Source organism: Nerophis ophidion, linkage group LG08, assembly GCF_033978795.1.
Source record: "Nerophis ophidion isolate RoL-2023_Sa linkage group LG08, RoL_Noph_v1.0, whole genome shotgun sequence".
NCBI lineage: Eukaryota > Metazoa > Chordata > Actinopteri > Syngnathiformes > Syngnathidae > Nerophis > Nerophis ophidion.
Genome location: NC_084618.1, coordinates 11,223,971 through 11,250,828, shown reverse-complemented (window position 1 = coordinate 11,250,828; position 26,858 = coordinate 11,223,971). Strand labels below are relative to the sequence as shown.

Genomic DNA, 26,858 nt, shown 5'->3' with positions numbered 1-26,858 from the left:
TACGGGAAGGTTAGCGACGTTCTGGCAAAGGTTCCTTGGGTCTGCTGGTCTTTATGCCGCTCCCTTTCATCAAGTTCAGGTGTGTCGATTGTTGATTGACCACAGGCTTGTTGCTGCGCAGGCGTGCTGCCCTCAGCACGAGTGGGGACAAGTCTGAGTGCGCTGTCAAAGGAGGCGCATCTTGGCGCGCTGTCAGCAGAGGCGGCCGCAGCTCCAGCCGCCGAGGAAACGCGGGTTCGACTCCGTGTCATGACAGTACCTCCCCCCTTATGCGAGGTCCCCGACGAGCGCCGGGGAGCATCAGGATTGGCACGGTAGAAATCCTCCAGAAGAGAGGGGTCGGCAAGATAGGAGGCAGGCACCCAAGATCTGTCTTCCGGCCCATATCCATCCCAGTCTACCAGATAAACGAGCCCCCTACCTTGTCGACGGACCCTGAGTATTTCCTTGACCGTCCAAACCTGATCTCCATTCGGCAAGAACCTCGAGGGTGGAGGGGCAGGGGTAGCAGGGGACAGAGAACTCTCCGCTACCGGCTTAATCTGGGACACATGGACCACTGAGTGCCGCTTGACAGAGGGTGGAAGAGCCAATTTGACAGACACAGGATTTATGATGGACAAGATGGCAAAAGGACCAACGTAACGTGGCGCCAATTTTCTAGATGGTACCTGGAGGCTGAGGTCCTTTGTGAGTAGCATAACTTGTTGTCCTGGCTGATACGACGGTGCTGGAATGCGATGACGGTTGGCGTTGCGGCACATCTTCTCAGAGGCCCTCTTTAAGGCCGCACGAGCGGCTCTCCACACCCTCTGACACCGCCTAATATGAGCCCTAGTCGAGGGCACAGCGATTTCCAGTTCCTGTTGGGGAAACAAGGGGGGTTGATAACCCAACGAGCACTCAAATGGAGACATGCCGGTAGCGGAGCTCTTCAAGGAGTTATAGGAAAACTCCACCCAAGGCAAATATTTGCTCCAGGACGTAGGTTGATGACTGGCGACACAGCGTAGCATGGTCTCCAAGCTTTGGTTCGCCCTCTCAGCCTGCCCGTTGCTCTGGGGATGGTATCCCGATGTGAGGCTGACCGAGGCCCCGATTCCCTTGCAGAAGGCTCTCCATATTTGTGATGTAAACTGAGGGCCTCGGTCAGAGACGATATCCACCGGGATACCATGTTGCTTGACGACGTGTTGTGTGAGAAGCTCAGACGTTTCTGAGGCAGAAGGTAACTTGCGGAGCGGAATGAAGTGGGCTGCTTTGGAAAAACGGTCAACAATAGTTAAGATGGTGGTGTTACCTCTAGATGCTGGAAATCCCGTGACGAAATCCAGAGCAATGTGTGACCAAGGACGGGCAGGAATGGAGAGAGGGTGAAGGAGACCAGCAGGAGGCCTGTGTGACGTCTTGCTACGGGCACAAGTAGCACAAGCAGCGATGAACTCACGAGTGTCCTTGGCCATGGATGGCCACCAAAAACGTCTTCGCAGCAGTGATAGGGTTCGTTGAAAACCTGGATGGCAAGAAAACAGGCTGGAATGCCCCCAATCCAGGATTCTGGGTCGTAGCTCCTGATGGACAAACAGCTTGTTGGGTGGTCCACCTCCTGGTCCTGGACTGGAACGCAGCGCAGATTTTACCAGGTCCTCCACCTTCCAGGTTACCATCCCCACAATACGAGTGGGAGGAAGGATGGGTTCCGCCTCTGACGGACAGGTGGACTCTCTTACAAATAACCGGGATAGAGCGTCAGCCTTAGTGTTCTTGGAACCTGGTCTGAAAGAGAGCACGTAATTGAAGCGGGAGAAAAATTGCTGCCACCTTGCCTGGCGATTGTTGATTCTTTTTGCAGCTCGGATGTGCAGAAGGTTGCTGTGGTCGGTCAGTATCTGGAACTGGTGTCTAGCTCCTTCCAGCCAGTGTCTCCATTCCACCAGGGCCTCGTGGACCACCAATAACTCTCTATTCCCAGCATCATAGTTCTGTTCGGCCTGAGTCAGACGTCTAGAGAAGAAGGCAACAGGGTGAATCAAATTGTCACTCTTGGATCTTTGAGAGAGAATAGCCCCAATCCCCGAGTCTGAGGCGTCCACCTCAACCAAGAAGGCAGTGTCCAAGTCGGGGTGGACTAGAATGGGGGCGGAAACAAAACGCTCCTTTAGTTCCTCAAAGGCCTTCCTAGCCAAAAGAGTCCACACGAAAGGCACGTTTGTAGACGTGAGAGCGTGGAGCGGTGCCGCAACCCTACTGAAGTTCTGGATGAATCGTCGGTAGAAGCTGGCAAAGCCGAGGAACCTCCGAAGTTCCGTCCTTGTGGTTGGTTGCGGCCACTTCACCACGGCCTCCACCTTCTTCGGGTCGGGTCTTATATGACCCCTTTCGACCACAAATCCCAGGAATTCAACCGAAGAGGAGTGGAAGCAGCATTTTTCTGCCTTAACAAATAGACAATTTTCCAAGAGGCGTTGCAGGACACGTCGGACATGTTGCTGGTGATCAGAGAGGTTACGGGAGAAAATCAGAATATCGTCAAGGTACACAACCACGAATTGATCCAGCATGTCACGGAGGATGTCGTTAACTAGTGTTTGAAAAACTGCAGGTGCGTTAGTAAGTCCAAAGGGCATTACCCGATACTCATAATGCCCCATATGGGTGTTGAAGGCAGTTTTCCACTCGTCTCCCTTTCTGATACGTACCAGGTGATAGGCGTTCCGAAGATCCAGTTTGGTGAATATGGTTGCAGGTGCCAAGGACTCAAAGGAAGAGTTGAGTAGCGGAAGAGGGTACTTGTTTTTGATGGTAATGTTGTTGAGGTGACGGTAATCAATGCAGGGCCGAAGTGACCCGTCCTTCTTGGCCACAAAAAAGAATCCCGCCGCCAGTGGAGACTTGGACGGGGTAATTATGCCCGTGGCAAGACCCTCCGAAATATACTTCCTCATGGCCTCCTTCTCTGGAAGAGACAAACTGTAAAGGCGACTAGACGGCAGGGTAGCGTTAGGGAGTAATTCAATGGCACAGTCATAGGGCCTATGAGGGGGTAGTCCCAGAGCACGTACCTTACTGAAGACCTCAGCTAGGTCGTGATAGCAAGCAGGAACCAGGGATAGATCAGCCTTGGGAGTCGGGGTAGTGGATTGGCGGACCGGTGGGGATGCCGACCCAAGACAGTTGGCCATGCATGGTGTGCCCCAAGCTAGGATTCTGCCGGAAGTCCAGGAAATATGGGGATTGTGGTGACGAAGCCAAGATCTTCCAAGCACAAGTGGGGCTACTGGAGCCTCCAGCACCCATAGGCTGATGGTCTCCTTATGGTTACCAGAAATGGTCATGGAAAGGGGCTCCGTGCGGTATTTGATGGGGCCCAATGGCCGTCCATCCAGGGCCTGTGCTGGCAGCGTCTTGTCCAGGAAGATCAAGGGAATGCCCATCTGCCGGGCGAACTTGTAGTCCAAAAGACTTTCGTCAGCTCCAGAGTCCACAAATGCCTGTACTTGAATGCTCCTCTTGTCCCAGGCCAGAATAGTGGGGAGCAGTATGTCTGGATTTTCTTCATTACGGGGGAATAAGGTATGGTTCACCTGGATAGTAGTGGTATTAGAGGAACGGTCTGGTTCCACTTCTGCCTTGAAGGTAGGCAGAGTTTGGCTCCTGGAGGCAGCTCTCTGGTCTCGCTCTGCTGCTCGCTCACAAAGTCTTAAGTCAAATTGGAGGGCCAGTTCAATGAGGTCTTTGCAGGAAAGAGGTCTGTCTCTCAGCAGACCATCTTTAATCTCTTCAGAGAGGCCGCGACGGAATGCGCTTTGGAGTGCCCTGTCCCCCCAACCGCTGTCCGCCGCCAGGGTCCGGAATTCCAGGGTATAGGCTGCCACGGAACGTGAGCCCTGTGAGATGGAGTGCAGACGTCCGGCCGCGTCTCCCCCATCCTTGGGGTGATCAAAAACAGCCTGAAATTCCACACGGAATGCAGAATAGTCGGAGTTGAGCCCCATGGTCCTGTCGACTGCGGCAGTAGCCCACTTGAGAGCCGGGCCGGAAAGCAAAGAAAATATAAATGCAATCTTGGCACCATCGGAGGAATAGCGGGAGGGCTGGTGACGAAAGATGAGGTCACATTGTACCAAAAACCCTCGACATAGTTCAAAGTCCCCCTCAAAGGGTCTAGGGCTGGCAATTCTGGGCTCTCGTTCCAGAATACTGTGTTCAGGTCTTCTGACTGGAGAAGCATGTGGGGGTTCCACAGGTCCTGGACTGGCCCCAGGGCACATGTTGTCCAGTCTGGAATGTAGTCGGGTAAAGTCTCTCTCTAATTTGTCCTCAAGGGCAGAAAAACGAACCTGATGTTCGCTAACCACGGAGCTAAGGATTGCCAGGTCGGAGGATCTGGATGTCCGGGGCTGGGGCTTACCGTTGTCACCTGGTTCCGACATGTTGTTGGCCAGAACGTACTGTTATGTTCAAAGGGAAGGAGGCGACAACCAGGACAGAACTGCGGTTCTTTCAAGGTTTATTTTAAACCTTTGATAAATATATGACATGTGTATGCTACTCTAAGTGAATGAGTGTGACTATGTGTAATATTAATAATGTAAATGTTACCCAGGGTTGTTGTCTGTGAGTGTTGGTTGTAATCTTTCGTCGAATCACGTGGGGCAAGACGAAGAGGCAGTTCGTGGACAGGCAATGGGTCGTGGGGAGGAGCGAGGCAGTGTAGTCTGGGTCCGAGCAGGGAGGTCGTGGATCGAGGAGGGCAGTCAGGAATCCGGTTGGATGTCGAAGGACAAGGCTTGATCACGGAAGGCAGGGGAGTCACTGTGAACACACAAAGAGACATGAACCAGGGATACACAGAGAGAGAGCAAAGCAAAGGTGAGGAAATCACGGGGAAGGGGATGCCAGACGTGAAGCTTACGGGAAGGTTAGCGACGTTCTGGCAAAGGTTCCTTGGGTCTGCTGGTCTTTATGCCGCTCCCTTTCATCAAGTTCAGGTGTGTCGATTGTTGATTGACCACAGGCTTGTTGCTGCGCAGGCGTGCTGCCCTCAGCACGAGTGGGGACAAGTCTGAGTGCGCTGTCAAAGGAGGCGCATCTTGGCGCGCTGTCAGCAGAGGCGGCCGCAGCTCCAGCCGCCGAGGAAACGCGGGTTCGACTCCGTGTCATGACAAATAAGTGATTATTACATTTGAACAGAAGTGTAGATAGAACATGTTAAAACAGAAAATAAGCAGATATTAACAGTAAATGAACAAGTAGATTAATAACCGATTTTTACTGTTTGTCCCTCATTATGTGTACAAAATAATAGGTGTATAAATGACACAATATGTTACCGCAGACTAATTAGGAGTCTTTGTTTGTTTACTTACTACTAAAAGACAAGTTGACTATCTTATTTAAGGACTAAATGACAATAATAAACATATGTTTTGTGACTGTTTACATTGTAGATAGTCACATCAAAACTATGAATGAGCACATGTGGCGTTATGTACTTAACAAAGAAATAGGTGAAGTAACTGAAAACATGTTCTATATTGTAGTTTCTTCTAAATAGTCACCCTCTGCTCTGATTACTGCTTCGCACACTCTTGGCATTCTCTCCATGAGCTTAAAGAGATAGTCATCTAAATGGTTTTCACTTCACAGGTGTCATAGTTTTGATGCCTTCAGTGACAATCTAGAATGTAAATAGTCAAGGGTTTGGCGGTAGCAGGGGGTGTGTATTGTAGTGTCCCGGTAGAGTTAGTGCTGCATGGGGTATTTGTTCTGTTGTGTTACGGTGCAGATGTTCCCCCGAAATGTGTTTGTCATTCCTGTTGGGTGTGGGTTCACAGTGCGGCGCATATTTGTAACAGTGTTAAAGTTGTTTATACGGCCACCCTCAGCGTGACCTGTATGGCTGTTGACCAAGTATGCCTTGCATTCACTTATGTGTAAGTAAAATTTGCATATATTACGCTGTTTTGCATGGAGGAGGCGACAGATTGTAAAGGCAGTGTCTTTAAGGCAATATTGTTGTCCGGGTGTAAATCAGGCCAGGAAAGTACCCGCACTCTTTTTTTACGAAGCCACGCTGTTGTAACACGTGCTGAATGTGGCTTGGCATTGTCTTGCTGAAATAAGCAGGGGCGTCCATGAAAAAGACGGCGCTTAAATGGCAGCATATGTTGTTCCAAAACCTGTATGTACCTTTCAGTGTTAATTATGCCTTCACAGATGTGTAAGTTACCCATGCCTTGGGCACTAATGCACCCCCATACCATCACACATGCTGGCTTTTACACTTTGCGTCGATAACAGTCTGGATGGTTCGCTTCCCCTTTGGTCCGGATGACACAATGTCGTATATTTCCACAGAACACTTTTCCACTTTGCATCAGTCCATCTTATATGATCTCGGGCCCAGGGAAGCCGGCGGCGTTTCTGGATGTTGTTGATAAATGGCTTTAGCTCTGCATAGTAGAGCTTTAACTTGCACTTAAAGATGTAGCGAACAACTGTATTTAGTGACAGTGGTTTTCTGAAGTGTTCCTGAGCCCATGTGGTGATATCCTTTAGAGATTGATGTCGGTTTTTGATACAGTGCCGTCTGAGGGATGGAAGGTCACGGTCAGTCAATGTTGGTTTCCGGCCATGCCGCTTACGTGGAGTGATTTCTCCAGATTCTCTGAACCTTTTGATGATATTATGGAGCGTAGATGTTGAAATCCCTAAATTTCTTGCAATGTCACTTTGAGAAACGTTGTTCTTAAACTGTTTGACTATTTGCTCACGCAGTTGTGGACAAAGGGGTGTACCTCGCCCCATCCTTTCTTGTGAAAGACTGAGCATTTTTTGGGAAGCTGTTTTTTTATACCCAATCATGGCACCCACCTGTTCCCAATTAGCCTGCACACCTGTGGGATGTTCCAAATAAGCGTTTGATGAGCATTCCTCAACTTTATCAGTATTTATTGCCACCTTTCCCAACTTTTTTGTCACGTGTTGCTGGCATCAAATTCTAAAGTTAATGATTATTTGGACACAAAAAAAATGTTAATCAGTTTGAACATGAAATATGTTGTCTTTGTAGCATATTCAACTGAATATGGGTTGAAAAGGATTTGCAAATCATTGTATTCTGTTTATATTTACATCTAACACAATTTCCCAACTCATATGGAAACGGGGTTTGTACTCTTTGTGAAGCACCAGTTCCATTGGCAGCGAAACACAGCCCAGAGCATAATACCACCACCACCATGCTTGACGCTTTTGGCACGCTAACATTAGCATGCTCACCTTTTTAAATAACAAGTGTCATCTGTAATAAAAAGGCCAATAAAAAGGCTAAAACATATTTAGAGACACAATTTCATGTTTTTTTTTTCTTCCCACTTTTAGCACACTAGCATGCTCAATTCTTAAGCAGCAAGTGTCATCTGTAATGAAACAATTAAATAAAAAGGTTAAAACATATTTAAACACGTTTTTTTTTTCCACTTTTAGCACGCTAACGTGCTATTATTCGCAAGCTCACTTTTTTAAACAGCAAGTGTCATCTGTAATGAAACAGGCTAATAAAAAGGCTAAAACATATTTTAAGACATATTTTTGTAGGGTTTTTTTCCACTTTTAGCATGCTAATGTGCTAATATTAGCATGCTCACTTTTTCAGACAGCAAGTGTCATCTGTAATGAAACAGGCTAATAAAAAGGCTCAAACATATATTAAGACATACTTTTGTAGGGTTTTTTTTCCACTTTTAGCATGCTAATGTGCTAATATTAGCATGCTCACTTTTTCAGACAGCAAGTGTCATCCGTAATGAAACAAGCTAATAAAAAGGCTCGAACATATTTAAAGACACATTTTTTCTGTTTTATTTTTCACTTTCAGCATGCTAACGCGCTAACATTAGCATGCCCACTTTTTAAACAGCAAGTGATGTCTGTAATGAAACGGGCTAGTAAAAAGGCTAAAACATATTTAGAGACACAATTTCATGTTTTTTTTTCTTCCCACTTTTAGCACACTAACCTGCTAACACTAGCATGCTCAATTCTTAAGCAGCAAGTGTCATCTGTAATGAAACAATTAAATAAAAAGGTTAAAACATATTTAAACACATTTTTTTTTTCCACTTTTAGCACGCTAACATGCTATTATTCGCAAGCTCACTTTTTTAAACAGCAAGTGTCATCTGTAATGAAACAGGCTAATAAAAAGGCTAAAACATATTTTAAGACATATTTTTGTAGGGCTTTTTTCCACTTTTAGCATGCTAATGTGCTAATATTAGCATGCTCACTTTTTCAGACAGCAAGTGTCATCTGTAATGAAACAGGCTAATAAAAAGGCTAAAACATATTTTAAGACATATTTTTGTAGGGTTTTTTTTCCACTTTTAGCATGCTAATGTGCTAATATTAGCATGCTCACTTTTTCAGACAGCAAGTGTCATCTGTAATGAAACAAGCTAATAAAAAGGCTCGAACATATTTAAAGACACATTTTTTCTGTTTTATTTTTCACTTTCAGCATGCTAACGCGCTAACATTAGCATGCCCACTTTTTAAACAGCAAGTGATGTCTGTAATGAAACGGGCTAGTAAAAAGGCTAAAACATATTTAGAGACACAATTTCATGTTTTTTTTTCTTCCCACTTGTAGCACACTAACCTGCTAACACTAGCATGCTCAATTCTTAAGCAGCAAGTGTCATCTGTAATGAAACAATTAAATAAAAAGGTTAAAACATATTTAAACACATTTTCTTTTCCACTTTTAGCACGCTAACGTGCTATTATTCGCAAGCTCACTTTTTTAAACAGCAAGTGTCATCTGTAATGAAACAGGCTAATAAAAAGGCTAAAACATATTTTAAGACATATTTTTGTAGGGTTTTTTTCCACTTTTAGCATGCTAATGTGCTAATATTAGCATGCTCACTTTTTCAGACAGCAAGTGTCATCTGTAATGAAACAAGCTAATGAAAAGGCTCGAACATATTTAAAGACACATTTTTTCTGTTTTATTTTTCACTTTCAGCATGCTAACGCGCTAACATTAGCATGCCCACTTTTTAAACAGCAAGTGATGTCTGTAATGAAACGGGCTAGTAAAAAGGCTAAAACATATTTAAAGACACATTTTTTCTGTTTTATTTTTCACTTTCAGCATGCTAACGCGCTAACATTAGCATGCCCACTTTTTAAACAGAAAGTGATGTCTGTAATGAAACAAGCTAATAAAAAGGCTCGAACATATTTAAAGACACATTTTTTCTGTTTTATTTTTCACTTTCAGCATGCTAACGCGCTAACATTAGCATGCCCACTTTTTAAACAGCAAGTGATGTCTGTAATGAAACAAGCTAATAAAAAGGCTCGAACATATTTAAAGACACATTTTTTCTGTTTTATTTTTCACTTTCAGCATGCTAACGCGCTAACATTAGCATGCCCACTTTTTAAACAGCAAGTGATGTCTGTAATGAAACAGGCTAGCAAAAAGGCTAAAACATATTTAAAGACACATTTTTGTGGGTTATTTTCCTCACCTTTTCTCTTCCAAACTGGGTATTTTGGCCAAACAGCTCAATGTTAAACAAAGATAAGACCTTCTTGGAAAAGGTTCTGTGGTCACGACTGTGTGTGTTTGTATAAATAATTGTTTTTGAGTGTACAGTGTATGATTTGTTGAGTTTTTATTTGGATGTTTTGTTGTTGTCTTGTAAGAAAGACTCCTTTGCAGCAACTAACAAGGCACCGTTTGAAGCAAACAAAATAAAACACGTTTTAATTGCCCGGATATGAAACCGAGCCAAACTGGGTTTCCTTGCTCGTGAATCGCTGCACTTTTCCTTCTCCCGGGGTTGCCTTCCGGCTGGTTCCGTCCTCACCTAAGCCAGCTCCGTGTTCTCCTTCTCGCGCAGACGACGTGCCGCCCTACTTCAAGACGGAGCCCGTCCGGAGTCAGCTGCACTTGGAGCGGAACCGGCTGGTGCTGACCTGCATGGCCGAGGGCAGCTGGCCCTTGGAGTTCAAGTGGATCCACAACGACACCGAGCTGACCCGCTTCTCGCTGGAGTACAGGTGAGTCCCACACCAGCGGCGGGACACGATGGGCACTGATGGTGAGGGTTGTTGCTATGGTTACCAATGCGGGTACGATATTACCAGCGTTCCCAAGATGTGTGTGTTCATCGCGTCTTCATTTCTGACAAATATAAGGAAACATGCCACAAGGAAGACCTCCTTCAACACATTATGATGGGACTGTGTGTGAATGTAGCTTGTCGTTACAACTCAGGTGGCAGTATGTGTCATAATTCCGCTTCGTAACGTAAAGCCAGGTTCAAACACCAATGACATCTATTAGATAAGACGAAAAGCAAAGGAATCAAACAGAGACAGGATTCAATTTAGCTCATGAGGAGAAACGTCTGGGGCTACATCCTCCCACCAGTCCCAACACGCTCCTCCTTTATCTGGGCGTTTACTGATTACATTACATTACATTACGCAGGGAGGTTCATAAACAGCTGCCGCACTCGGTCATAAGCAGTTTAAAGAAAAGGTGCTTGGAGCGGTGTCAGGTCTGCTCCCTCTCTGCTTCGGAGATCTCGAGTCATCAATCAGTCAAGCGATGTTTACTTATATAGCCCTAAATCACGAGTGTCTCAAAGGACTGCGCAAGCCACAACGACATCCTCGGAACATAGTAGTGAAAGTCCAGTCCAGAGTGGATCTAACATAATAGTAAGAGTCCAGTCCATAGTGGATCTAACATAATAGTTAGAGTCCGGTCCATAGTGGATCTAACATAATAGTGAGAATCCAGTCCATAGTGGATCTAACATAATGGTGAGAGTCTAGTCCATAGTGGATCTAACATAGTAGTGAGAGTCCAGTCCATAGTGGGTCTAGCATAATAGTGAGAGTCCAGTCCATAATGGATCTAACATAATTGTGTGAGTGTCCAGTCCATAGTGGATCTAACATAATCGTGAGAGTCCAGTCCATAGTGAATCCAACATAATAGTGTGAGAGTCCAGTCCATAGTGGATCTAACATAATAGTGAGAGTCCAGTCCATAGTGGGGCCAGCATAATAGTGAGAGTCCAATCCAGAGTGGATCTAACATAATAGTGAGAGTCCAGTCCATAGTGGATCTAACATAATAGTGTGAGAGTCCAGTCAATAGTGGATCTAACATAATAGTGTGAGAGTCCAGTCCATAGTGGATCTAACATAATAGTGAAAGTCTAGTCCATAGTGGATCTAACATAATAGTGTGAGAGTCCAGTCCATAGTGGATCTAACATAATAGTAAGAGTCTAGTCCATAGTGGATCTAACATAATGGTGTGAGAGTCCAGTCCATAGTGGATCTAACATAATAGTGTGAGAGTCCAGTCCATAGTGGATCTAACATAATAGTGAGAGTCCAGTCAATAGTGGATCTAACATAATAGTGATAGTCCAGTCCATAGTGGATCTAACATAATAGTGAGAGTCCAGTCCATAGTGGGGCCAGCAGGAGACCATCCCAAGCGGAGACAGGTCAGCAACACAGAGATGTCCCCAACCGATGCACAGATGGGAGGTCCACCCCGGGTCCAGACTCTGGACAGCCAGCACTTCATCCATGGCCACCGGACCTGTGCCCCCCCCCCCTCCACAAAGGAGAGGGGGGAAGAGTAGAAAGGAAAAGAAACGGCAGATCAACTGGTTTAAAACATACAGTAACATACAGTAACCAAACATGCCTGATTAGCACTCACACACAAGTCGATAACATCAACAAAGATCACATTTCTGCATTCACGCACAGTATAAAACATTTGGTGGGCAAAGCGAGACAAAGAAGGAGTGGCATAAACCTCGGCAGAAGTCGCACGTGCAAACAAACCACGGTGAGTTCAAAGATTAGTAGGACAAAATGGCGCTCGCCAAATACTCCTATCAGATAAATCATGTTTAATATAAACAGTGAGCTTTGTCACAATTAGGTGGGATTTTTTTCATGTTGTCCTTCCAAAGATACTAAAACAAAAATATATTTTTCCCCCATCTTTATCCATTTTCATACATTTTTCAAAAAGCTCCAGGGAGTCACTAGGACGACGCTAAATGCGGCCCTAGAGCCGACCCCCGCTCTAACTATAAAAGCTCTTCTCCGCTGTGGGCCCCTCCCCCACCCAGGAAGCACTCACTCGTCTTATTTGATACCATTCCGGTATCACAGCTGCTAAGTTTTGGCCCATACCTAAACAGATCCGACACGGTATCAGCAAGAATCATACATACCGTATTTCCTTGAATTGCCGCCGGGGCGCTAATTCATTTAAAACCTCTTCCCACTCCGGCGCTTACCAAAGGCATGCGGTAAATAAAGGCCTGCGCTCAAAAATTTGAGTGTGATGTAAGGATACCATCATGAAAAGCACATTTAATAACAAAAAACGTTATTATGGTCTTACCTTTACTTATAAATGAAGTCCATGCGCAGCTCCTTCTGATCAAAAGCATCGATAACTTGTTTATAGAAGTCTTCCTTATCTTTCTTCAGTTTTAAAAGTCTCTCTGTCTCGATGGAGATCTTCCTTTATTACCTCCTGCTTCGATTGAAAGTCCAGTTTAGAAAACTTTTATTTTCGATATGTAATCCTCCATGTTAAAAGTGCAAGCGAGAGGAAAACAAATTCTTGCTACTTGTCACTTCTTCTGCAGCCGAGTAGTCGCAAGAAGGATCACTAGCGCCCTCTACCACCAGGAGGCGGGAGTCATTTAATGACTCATATTTGACACACGCAGCTACGGTATATTAATAAAACATAGCTGCTTACTGTTCTTTTTAGCATATTCAATAGCTTGGACTTTAAATCCTACTGAATAGCTCCTGATCTTCTTTCCTTTATGCGATTTCAAATGATTAAAATCAGCCTCCTCCATTTTGAAAATGATGACAGGTGAAGTGTCACTCGTGACGTGACGAGTTTGACCCGGTGGAAATTCTAAGCATATGCTAATTATTTTGCAAAACGAGTTTGACCCGGCGGAAATTCTAGACATGCACTAATAAAAATATTTTGCGTAAGGAGTTTGACCCGGCTTCAATCCTGAGCCGGCGGTAATGCTAAGCATGCGCTAACTAATTTGCGAAACGAGTTTGACCCGGCAGTAATTCTAAACAGGCGCATACCATATACCCGATTCAAGGAAATACGGTACTTGTATTATTTTGTAGTGAATGTTAAAAAAATGTTTGATCAAGAGAAAGGAGTCAAACAGAGAACAACACCAACCCATTTATTTTGAAACTGCCTCGAATGGACTTATGCTTTCTTTAAGTTGAAGTGTAAATATTTTTTTTATTGCAACAATAATGGAGTCAGTTGAATGATGCGGACACCTTTGTTACTGAACACATTCTCAGAGGAGACGTCGCACGTGTAAATAATGTGCAACTATCATTATTGACGCATGTGCAATATTGTCCAGTTATTATTGCGTGTGCTTAGCTTGTGTGCTATTGTGTGCTCAGCTGTTGTGTAGCTGCTCGCGCCTCATAGCAGGATTACGTGCAAGCCGATATCATTCGATACGTTTTTGTTTTTTTTGCTGATATCTGACAAATATCTGATATTAATACAAAAGCCGTGACTTTTACAATTACATGTGTCACGGTCAACAGGTGGCTTGGCATCGTCTTGCTGAAATAAGCAGGAGCGTCCATGATAACGTTGCTTGGATGGCAACATATGTTGCTCCAAAACCTGTACGTACCTTTCAGCATTAATGGTGCCTTCACAGATGTGTAAGTTATCACTAATACACCCCCATACCATCACACATGCTGCCTTTTACACTTTGCGCCTAGAACAATCCGGATTGTTCTTTTCCTCTTTGTTCACACTTACCAAAAACAATTTAAAAGCGAAAAACTTTATTTCCCGCTTTGCATCAATCAATTTTCGATGAGCTCGGGCCCAGCGACGCCGAAGGCGTTTCTGGGTGTTGTTGATAAATGGTTTTCGCTTGGCATAGTAGAGTTTCAACTTGCACTTACAGATGTAGCGACCGACTGTAGTTACTGACAGTGGCTTTCTGAAGTGTTCCTGAGCCCATGTGGTGATATCCTTTACACACTTTTTGATACAGATCCGCCTGAAGGATCCAAGGTCACGGGCATTCAATGTTGGTTTTCAGTTTTGCCACTTACATGCAGTGAATTTTACAGATTTTCTGGCACTTTTGATGATATTACAGACCGTAGATGGTGAAATCCCTAAATTCCTTTGCAACAGCTGCTTGAGAAATGTCGTTCTTGAACAATTTGCTCAGGCATTTGCTGACAAAGTGGTGACCCTCGCCCCGTTCCTTGTTTGTGAACGAGTGAGCATTTGACGGAAGCTGCTTTTATACCCGATCATGGCACCCACCTGTTCCCAATTAGCCCGTTCACCCGTGGGATGTTCCAAATAAGCGTTTGATGAGCAATTCCTCAACTTTCTCAGTCCTTTTTGCCACTCGTGCCAGCTTTTTGGAAACACATTGCAGGCATACAATTCCAAATGAGCTAATATTTGCCAAAAATAACAACGTTTTGTAGTTTGAACGTTAAATATCTTGTCTTTGCAGTCCATACTATTGAATATAAGGATTTGCAAATCATCATATTCTGTTTTTATTTATCATTTACACAAAGTGACAACTTCACTTCTTTTTGGTTTTGTACTTTTATGCTCTTGTTGGAAGTTTATTGACTTGAAGGACGAGCTGGAAGGTTTGTTATGTGTTTATTAGTTATTGCGTGTGAAGGATATATTTATAAACATATTATACAATGCAGTACAGTAAAGGGGACGTATTGCTGCTGGTGTTGTTGCTCATCCTCTTTTGCCCTCCTGACACTGCAGCCTCCATCACTCTCTCACCAGCCAGCTTCAGTGTGTGTGTGTGTGTGTGTGTGTGTGTGTGTGTGTGTGTGTGTGTGTGTGTGGTGTGTGTTAGCAGTGGCAGTGGGGGGGTAAGATAAGGCGTCTTTAACGGTAACTAGAAGATTGTTATCATGCAGCAAACACGGCCTTATCTCGCTGAGCCTAGTGTGTGTGTGTGTGTGTGTGTGTGTGTGTGTGCTGATCATACAGTACACGGCCAGGGAGGAAGGAACATAAATAAAGTGGGATGCCAGCATGGCGAGTTGATGTCGCTGGTCATTTCTGGCAGATCTCCGGAGGCTGACAAGAGCTCAGAGTGACGCGGTGGTTTGAGGAGGAGAAGAAGAAGAAGAAGAAGTGGTCACAATGTAGTGGAGTGTGTCAGCAACACACAACACACAGTCAATGACTCACACTGCAGCGGTGTGTAATACAAACATATTATCTCATCCATCTGTTTATCTGCGCATCCATCGTTTGGACTAATTAGACGATAATGATTGACGCTGTCAGATCAGGATGCATGGCGACCAAACTCATCACTCTGACAGTCAAAACTGTTCCAAAATATAGGATTTGTTGTATTTTATTTATTACAAATATCAAGTACACACACCCATATATATATATATATATATATATATATATATATATATATATATATATATATATATATGTGTATATATGTACATATATGTATATATATGTATATATATGTATGTATATATATATATATACATATATGTTTATATATATGTATATATGTATATATACATATATGTTTACATATATGTATATACATATATGTATATATGTATATATATATATATATATATATATACACACACATATATATACATGTGTGTGTATATATGTGTGTGTATATATATAAATATGTATGTATATATATACATATGTATTTATATGTATGTATGTATATATATACATATATATACACACACAATATACACACATGTATATATATACATATATATTTATATACACACACATATATGTATGTGTGTGTATATATATATATGTATATATGTATAAAATTGTATATGTATGTATATATATATACACACATATATATTTACATATATGTACATATATATACATATATACAGTATACACACAAACACACACACACACACATATATATATATATATATATATATATATATATATATATATATATATATATATATATATATATATATATATATATACACACACACAGACACACACACACATATATATATATACATATATATATACATACATACATACATATACATACATACATATATATATATATATATATATATATATATATATATATATGTATATATATATATATATATATATATATATATATATATATATATATATATATATATATATATATATAATGGTTAGAGTGTCCGCCCTGAGATCGGTAAGTCATGAGTTCAAACCTCGGCCGAGTCATACCAAAGACGAAAAAAAATGGGAGCCATTAACTTCCTGTTTGGCACTCAGTATCAAGGGTTGGAATTGGGGGTTAAATCACCCAAAAATGATTCACGAGCGTGGCCACCGCTGCTGCTCACTGCTCCCCTTTCCTCCCAGGGGGTGAGCAAGGGTGATGGGTCAAATGCAGAAAATACTTCCGCCACACCTAAGGTGTGTGTGTGGCAATCATTGGTACTTTAACTTTATACAAGTACAACTCATTTTTCATTTAACTTTAATGTCATATTTCTCCTGAGGTGGCACTCGTTCACATCGCCCTTTGTCGCCACCTGCTGGACTGGAGTGGAACAGCGTCTGTTAGGCGCCCAGTTCAAAAAGCGGTTCGACATAAAATCTGTCATCATGGTGCAATAGAGGGAGGGGTTTGGCTCGTGCAGGTGTGAGCGTACCTAATGTCACGACAGGAAGTCGGCGTGATCAATCAGTCGCTATTGTCGCCACTCGACTTGTTATCCAGCACATGAAAGTCGGCTGATTTAACTTTTTTTTTTTTCTCTCTCTCTACTTGATCGCCGTCCTTGCTGACAGCTTTTCCTTTCATCCATATTTCAAACCCAGTCCCGTCCCAAATTCATGCGATTGAAGCCTTTTTGTGTAAGGGAAAAATACACCACTTTTTTTTCTTCTTTTTTTTCAAGCATTAGTCGACTGTTCGTCTTTTTTCTCAATACAGCAAACGCAGTAAAAAAATTGTAAAGCATTTTTACCAAATCACCATTACTTTGTTGCAGTTCTCTACTAATGTACTCATGTTAACTACTCAAAATGTGTATCGGACCATCTCAGGCTGTTTTATTACATTTTTTTTGTACAAGGATCCTCAGCTGAAATAAATCATTTCAGTAACAATAATATTAGTAACATTTAATATATATTAAAATCACTACTAACGGTTCAATCATTTCTTTAAAATCACTACCTGGGGTTTAATTATGTCTTTGAAATAATCACTACTTCCGGTTTAATTATGTCTTTAAAATAATCACTACTTTCAGTTTCATTTTGTCTTTAAAATCACTATTACCTGTTTTGTCCTGTCTTTAAAATCACTACTTCCGGTTTAATTATGTCTTTAAGATATCTACTTCTGGTTTAATTATGTATGTAAAATAATCACTACTTCCGGTTTAATTATGTCTTTAAAATAATCACTACTTTCAGTTTAATTTTGTCTTTAAAATCACTTTTACCAGTTTTGTCCTGTCTTTAAAATCACTACTTCCGGTTTAATTCTGTCTTTAAAATATCTACATTCGGTTTAAATTTGTCTTTAAGATCACTACTTCCGGTTTAATTATGTCTTTAAAATAATCACTACTTTCAGTTTAATTTGGTCTTTAAAATCACTATTACCAGTTTTGTCCTGTCTTTAAAATCACTACTTCCGGTTTAATTCTATCTTTAAAATATCTACTTCCGGTGTAATTTTGTCTTTAAGATCACTACTTACAGTTCAATAATGTCTTTAAAATAATCACTACTTCCGGTTTAATTATGTCTTTAAAATAATCACTACTTTCAGTTTAATTTTGTCTTTAAAATCACTATTACCTGTTTTGTCCTGTCTTTAAAATCACTACTTGCGGTTTAAATCTGCCTTTAAAATATTTACCTCTGGTTTAATTATGTCTTTAAAATAATCACTACTTTCAGTTAAATTTTGTCTTTAAAATCACTATTACCAGTTTTGTCCTGTCTTTAAAATCACTACTTCCGGTTTAAATCTGTCTTTAAAATATCTATCCATCCATCCATCCATCCATCATCTTCCACGTAAGCGGCATGGCCGGAAACCAACATTGACTGACAGTGACCTTCGATCCCTCAGACAGCACTGTATCAAAAACCGACATCAATCTCTAAAGGATATCACCACATGAGCTCAGGAACACTTCAGAAAACCACTGTCACTAAATAAAGTTTGTCGTTACATCTGTAAGTGCAAGTTAAAACTACTATGCAAGACGAAAGCCATTTATCAACAACATCCAGAAACGCCGCCGGCTTCTCTGGGCCTGAAATCATCTAAGATGGACTTATGCCAAGTGGAAAAGTGTTCTGTGGTCTGACGAGTCCACATTTCAAATTGTCATATTGCTGTCTGATATAAATGAGATGAAACCAGTTGAGATTAGTAAGGGGAGATGACGGCAACAGACACCAGGGAAAGGAATGTACAATGATTTATTTTGTGTGCATCCGTGGGCGTCTCCCGAGGTGCAACAAGCAGAACGCAAGGATGAGGGCGCATTCCTGGCCGTGACAAAGTACGAACCCCGTTTCCATATGAGTTGGGAAATAGTGTTAGATGTAAATATAAACAGAATACAATGATTTGCAAATCCTTTTCAACCCATATTCAGTTGAATTTGCTACAAAGACAACATATTTGATGTTCAAACTCATAAACTTTATTTTTTTTTTTGCAAATAATAATTAACTTGGAATTTCATGGCTGCAACACATGCCAAAGTAGTTGGGAAAGGGCATGTTCACCACTGTGTTACATCACCTTTTCTTTTAACAACACTCAATAAACGTTCAGGAACTGAGGAAACTAATTGTTGAAGCTTTGAAAGTCGAATTCTTTCCCATTCTTATTTTATGTAGAGCTTCAGTCCTTCAACAGTCCGGGGTCTCCGCTGTCGTATTTTATGCTTCATAATGCGCCACACATTTTCCATGGGAGACAGGTCTGGACTGCGGGCGGGCCAGGAAAGTACCCGCACTCTTTTTTTACGAAGCCACGCTGTTGTAACACGTGCTGAATGTGGCTTGGCATTGTCTTGCTGAAATAAGCAGGGGCGTCCATGAAAAAGACGGCGCTTCGATGGCAGCATTTGTTGTTCCAAAAGCTGTATGAACCTTTCTGCATTAATGGTGCCTTCACAGATGTGTAAGTTACCCATGCCTTGGGCACTAATGCACCCCCATACCATCACACATGCTGGCTTTTCAACTTTGCGTCGATAACAGTCTGGATGGTTCGCTTCCCCTTTGGTCCGGATGACAAGATGTCAAATATTTCGGACTCGTCAGACCACAGAGCACATTTCCACTTTGCATCAGTCCACCTTAGATGATCTCGGGCCCAGAGAAGCCGGCGGTGTTTCTGGATGTTGTTGATAAATGGCTTTCGCTTTGCATAGTAGAGCTTTAACTTGCACTTACAGATGTAGCGACCAACTGTATTTAATGACAGTGGTTTTCTGAAGTGTAGCTGAGCCCACGTGGTGATATCCTTTAGAGATTGATGTCGGTTTTTGATACAGTGCCGTCTGAGCGATCGAAGGTCACGGTCATTCAATGTTGGTTTCCGGCCATGCCGCTTAAGTGGAGTTATTTCTCCAGATTCTCTGAACCCTTTGATGATATTGTGAATCGTAGATGTTGATATCCCTAAATTTTTTGCTATTGCACTTTGAGAAACGTTGTTCTTAAACTGTTTGACGCAGTTGTGGACAAAGGGGTGTACCTCGACCCATCCTTTCTTGTGAAAGACCGAGCATTTTTTGGGAAGCTGTTTTTATACCCAATCATGGCACCCACCTGTTCCCAATCAGCCTGCACACCTGTGGGATGTTCCAAATAAGTGTTTGATGAGCATTCCTCAACTTTATCAGTATTTATTGCCACCTTTCCCAACTTCTTTGTCACGTGTTGCTGGCATCAAATTGTTAAGTTAATGATTATTTGCAAAAAATTAAAAGTTTATGAGTTTGAACATGAAATATGTTGTCTTTGTAGCATATTCAACTGAATATGGCTTGAAAAGGATTTGCAAATCATTGTATTCTGTTTATATTTACTTATAACACCATTCCCCAACTCATATGGAAACGGGGTTTGTACAATAAATAAAAAAAACAGTTATTTTTATATTTTACTTCATAACCAGGTGACCCAGTCAATCTCGAAATAAGCCAACTTGCCACTTGTCACATGACCCAGACCTCTGCGGGGGGGGAATATACCCGCAGCAGACTTCTCGCTCCCGATTAACCCCGAATATTAATGAGCGGGCTTAATTATTAATCAAACCTGTCCTCGCTTGTTTGTTCCTAAGCTGGAAGAAGTGGCCGTGAAAGCCCCCGCCCGGGCATGAGGATCTAATCAATACCGCGACAAGACCGAAGAAAATTGCCCGATGGCGGACTGACGTCTTATCTGGATGTACTTAGCCCCCCCTGCTCGTCACTGTCCACTTTTTTTGAAGAGCGTAAATGAGTTCTGTGCTCCGACACGATCACGGCCGCCAGCAAATGTCCACGCCTGTTTGGGGTGTTGGGGGGGGACAATAAAACTAGACTTTTTTTTTTATTTTTTACCGTCGCCTGTGGAGTGATTGATCCGTGACAAAGTGGTGATCAGACTCCTGCCTGGAGAATTAAACGCAGTACAAACATGACAAATAACCCGGCTGGAAGACCATGGTGACATGAAGCAAAAACAGGTTTTAGTCATTTGTTTCTCACTTATTGTATTTTTTCACATTTAAAATCCTTTCATTTTCTCCCAAATCGACATTGCGCCTTAGAACCTAATATACGCCTAATGTACGTATTCATTCAGGTTGTGCTTACCCACCTCGAAGCTATTCTACAAACCCCAAACGCAGTGAATTTGTCACGTTGTGTAAATCAGTGGTCCCCAACCACCGAGCCGCTGCTCGACTGGTACCGACCGGGCCGCAGAAGAATTTTTTATTAATTTTTATTTTTTACATTTTTTATCAAATCAACATAAAAAACACAAGATACACTTACAATTAGTGCACCAACCCACAAAAACCTTCTTTTTCATGAAAAAAAACTCCCTTTTCCATGACAAAAAAATATATATATAATTGCCCGTGACCTTCAGGTGGTACTGCGTCAAAAAGCGATATATGTGTGTAAAGGATATCACCACGTGGGCTGAGGAATACTTCAGAAAACCAACTACAGTTGGTCGCTACATCTGTAAGTGCAAGTTATGACTCTACTCTGCAAAGCCGAAGCTATTTATCAACAACACCCAGAAACGCCGCCGGCTTTGCTGGGCCTGAGCTCATCTAAGATGGACTGATGCAAAGTGGAAGAGTGTTTTGTTTTCTGACGAGTCCACATTTCAAATTGTATTTAGAAACTGTGGATATTATGTCCACTACTTCCGGTTTAAAGTTTTTCTTTAAGATCACTACTTCTGGTTAGGTCCTCTCTTTAGAATCACTACTGCCAGTTTGGTGATATTGTTAAAAATCCTCGATGTGATTTATTTCTGTCTTTAAAATCACTACTTCCAGGTTTGACTTTGTTTTTAAAAATCGCTACTACCAGTTTGGTCCTGTCTTTAAAATCACTACTTCCGGTTTAATTTTGTCTTTAAGATCACTACTTCCGGTTTGATTATGTCTTTAAAATCACTCCTTACGGTTCAATTATTTCTTTAAAATCACTACCTGTGGTTTAATGATGTCTTTAAAATCACTACTTCCGGTTTAATTATGTCTTTAAAATAATCACTACTTCCGGTTTAATTTTGTCTTTAAAATCACTACTACCAGATTGGTTCTGTCTTTAAAATAACTACTTCCGGTTTAGTTCTGTCTTTAAAATATCTACTTCCGGTTTAATGTTGTCTTTAAGATCACTACTTCCGGTTTAATTTTGTCTATAAAATAACTATTTCCGGTTTAAATATGTGTTTTAAATAAAAACTTCCGGTTTAATTATGTCTTTAAAATCCCTACTTCCGGCTTAATTGTCTTTAAAATCACTACTTCTGGTTAAGTTATGTCTTTAAAATCACTGCTTTCAGTTGAATTATGTCTTTAAAATCATTACTTCCAGTTTGGTCCGTCTTTCAAATCACTGCTTCCGGTTTAATTTTGTCTTTAAAATCACTACCATCAGTTTTGTCCCGTCTTTAAAATCACTACTTATGGTTAAATTATGTTTTTAAAATCATTACTTCCGGTTTAATGTTGTCTTTAAAATCACTACTTCCGGTTACATTATGTCTTTAAAATCACTACTTCCAGTTAAATTATGTCTTTAAAACCACTGCTTCCGGTTTGATTTTGTCTTTAAAATCACTACTTCAAGTTTAATTATGTCTTCAAAATCACTACTTCCAGATTGGTCCATCTTTCAAATCACTACTTACAGTTTCCTTTTGTCTTTCAAATCACAACTTCCGGTTTGGTCCGTCGTTCAAATCACTACCTACAGTTTCATTTTATCTTTGAAATCACTACTTCTAGTTTGGTCCGTCTTTAAAATCACTGCTTCCGGTTTCATTTTATCTATAAAATAACTATTTTCGGTTTAATTCTGTCTTTAAAATCATTACTTTCTTTTTAATTACGTCTTTAAAATCACTACTTCCAGATTGGTCCGTCATTCAAATCACTACTTACGTTGATTGATTGAAATTGATTTCATTTTGTTTTTCAAATCACTACTTCCGGTTTGGTCCGTCTTTAAAATCACTACTTCCGGTTTGGTCTGTCATTAAAATCACTACTTACGGTTTCATTTTGTCTTTCAAATCACTGCTTCCAGTTTGGTCCGTCTTTCAAATCACTACTTCCGGTTTCATTGTATCTTTAAAATCACTACTGCTAATTGGGTCCGTCTTTAAAATCACTGCTTCTGGTTTCATTTTATCTTTAAAATCACTATTTTCGGTTTAATTCTGTCTTTAAAATCACTACTTCCGGTTTAATTATGTCCTTAAAATCACTACTTCCGGTTTAAATATGTCTTTAAAATCACTACTTCCAGATTGGTCCGTCATTCAAATCACTACTTACGATTTCATTTTGCCTTTCAAATCACTACTTCCGGTTTGGTCCGTTTTTCAAATCACTACTTCCGGTTTCATTGTATCTTTAAAATCACTACTTCTAGTTGGGTCCGTCTTCAAAATCCTTGCTTCTGGTTTAATTTTATCTTTAAAATCACTATTTTCGGTTTAATTCTGTCTTTAAAATCACTACTTCCGGTTTAATTATGTCTTTAAAATCACTACTTCCGGTTTAAATATGTCTTTAAAATCACTACTTCCAGATTGGTCCGTCATTCAAATCACTACTTATGATTTCATTTTGCCTTTCAAATCACTACTTCCGGTTTGTTCCGTGTTTGAAAATTACTACTTCCAGTTTCATTTTGTCTTTCAAATCGCTACTTCCGGTTCTGGTGTATATTTAATTTTTCTGGTATAGTACGTGTGTACATGTTAGTCTGTGTTTGCCATGTCTAAAATAATTCTTATGTACGACTCCAAAAGCCTTTTAGACCGAGTTTTGGTCTACTAAGGATTTTTAAAAAATGTGTTATGTAATAAAAAAAACAATCAAATGCCTTTTTGCAGACAGTTTTTGCCTTTTCCATGCCAAACTAAAAATACAACACAAACAAACCAATCATTTTACCGTTGTTCCTGTTTCCAATTGACGGAAAGCAAATCCAATCAGCAAAACAAACAGCGCTGAGATTTACTTCCTGTCCGACTCATCACACACATCATTCACCTGTCAGCTTGACTTTCTGCCTTTACGTCGCCTTGATGGATTGTTGGCGCCTTCTGTCCTAACAGGAAGGGAAGAAATATCTTATTGCGCCATTGACGTCACACACACACACACACACACACACACACACACACACACACACACACACACACACACACACACACACACACACACACACACACACACACACAGATGCAGGTTATCATTTGGAAGTTGCTGATCAGTACTTGTGGGGACCACCCTTTCTACAGGTTGTGGAGGCATAAAAAAAAATTTGGTAAAATGTCCACTGGCCAGTTAGCTCTTTAAATCTCTGGATTGATGAAGTAATGTGCTGATCATACTTACTGGGGACCCTGGGGAAAAATAGTTAATATGCTTCATGGGGACCACATTTTAATCATTTTGCGTAATTCACACAAATTTGTACGTGACTACTGAGGACCATATTAAAAAGAAAAAATGGAAAATGTGCGAATGTCTCACACTCAAACTAACATGTTCTATGGGCCACAGCTTAAAAACCACTTAGGCATCTTCAGAATGGATCTGACTATCATTTAAAAAGGTTTCGCTTTAGGGGACCTGTTTTTGTGGTCCCCATACCGTCAGAAGTCCCCTAAAGGTGACTGTGTAAACAGAGCGATGCCCCTATTAAGTAGGCATTGCCAGACACACACACACACACACACACACACACACACACACACACACACACACACACACAGGTTATCATTTGGAATGGGGACCAAGTTGTTGTTCATGACTTGTGGGGACCACCCTTTATACAGGTTGTAGAGGCATAAAAAAATGAGGTAAAATGGCCACTGCCCAGTTAGCTCATACACGTCTTTAAATCTCTGGATTTATGAAGTAATGTGCTTATCATACTTACTGGGGACCCTGGGGAAAAAAAGGTAATATGCTTCATGGGAACTACATTTTAATCATTTTGCGTAATTCACACAAATTTGTTCGTGACTACTGAGGACCATATTAAAAAGAAAAAAGGGAAAATGTACAAATGTCTCACACTCAAACTAACATGTTTTATGGGCCACAGCTTAAAAACCACTTAGGCATTTTCAGAATGGATCTGACTATCATTTAAAAAGGTTTCGCTTTAGGGGACCTGTTTTTGTAGTCCTCATACCGTCAGAAGTCCCCTAAAGGTGACTGTGTAAACAGAGCGATGCCCCCATTAAGTAAGCATTGCCAGACACACACACACACACACACACACACACACACACACACACACACACACACACAGGTTATCATTTGGAATGGGGACCAAGTTGTTGTTCGTGACTTGTGGGGACCACCCTTTATACAGGTTGTAGAGGCATAAAAAAATGAGGTAAAATGTCCACTGCCCAGTTAGCTCATACACGTCTTTAAATCTCTGGATTTATGAAGTAATGTGCTTATCATACTTACTGGGGACCCTGGGGAAAAAAAGGTAATATGCTTCATGGGAACTACATTTTAATCATTTTGCGTAATTCACACAAATTTGTTCGTGACTACTGAGGACCATATTAAAAAGAAAAAAGGGAAAATGCGCAAATGTCTTACACTCAAACTAACATGTTTTATGAGCCACATCTTAAAAAACCACTTAGGCATCTTCAGAATGGATCTGACTATCATTTAAAAAGGTTTTGCTTTAGGGGAACTGTTTTTGTGGTCCCCATACCGTCAGAAGTCCCCTAAAGGTGACCGTGTAAACAGAGCGATGCCCCTATTAAGTAAGCATTGGCAGACACACACACACACACACACACACAGGTTATCATTTGGAACGGGGACCAAGTTGTTGTTCGTGACTTGTGGGGACCACCCTTTATACAAGTTGTGGAGGCATAAAAAAATTAGGTAAAATGTCCACTGCCCAGTTAGCTCATACACGTCTTTAAATCTCTGGATTTATGAAGTAATGTGCTGATCATACTTACTGAGGACCCTGGGGAAAAAGAGTTAATATGGTTCATGGGGACTACATTTTAATCATTTTGCGTAATTCACACAAATGTGTACGTAACTACTGAGGACCATATTAAAAAGAAAAATTGGAAAATGTGCAAATGTCTCACACTCAAACTAACATGTTTTATGGGCCACAGCTTAAAAATCACTTAGGCATCTTCAGAATGGATCTGACTATCATTTAAAAAGGTTTCGCTTTGGGGGACCTGTTTTTTGTGGTCCTCATACCGTCAGAAGTCCCCTAAAGGTGACTGCGTAAACAGAGCGATGCCCCCATTAAGTAAGTATTGGCAGACACACACACACACACACACACACACAAACACACACACACACACGCACACACACACGCACACACACACACAGGTTATCATTTGGAATGGGGACGAAGTTGTTCAGTACTTGTGAGGACCACCCTTTCTACAGGTTGTGGAGGCATAAAAAAAATTTGGTAAAATGTCCACAGCTCAGTTAGCTCATTCACGTCTTTAAATCTCTGGATTTATGAAGTAATGTGCTGATCATACTTACTGAGGACCCTGGGGAAAAAGAGTTAATATGGTTCAAGGGGACCACATTATAATCATTTTGCGTAATTCACACACATTTGTACGTGACTACTGAGGACCATTTAAAAAAAAGGGGGGGGAAATGTGCAAATGTCTCACACTCAAACTAACCAGTAAACATGTTTTATTAGCCAAATCTTAAAAATCACTTAGGCATCTTCAGAATGGATCTGACTATCATTTAAAAAGGTTTCCCGGTTTTTGTGGTCCCCATACCGTCAGAAGTCCACTAAAGGTGACTGTGTAAACAGAGCGATGTCCCCATTAAGTCAGCATTGCCAGAACACACACACACACACACACACACACACACATCAGTGGGTGGACTGAACAGGAA

General features: G+C 41.4%; 1 protein-coding gene across 1 annotated transcript in view; it reads left to right on the top strand.

Annotated features, from left to right (window-relative positions):
- Positions 1-26,858, top strand: part of sdk2b (sidekick cell adhesion molecule 2b) — a 653,132-nt gene that overhangs the window by 382,837 nt on the left and 243,437 nt on the right. The window contains 1 exon segment of the mRNA XM_061907681.1: positions 9,921-10,080. Coding sequence (XP_061763665.1) covers positions 9,921-10,080 — 160 coding nt within the window.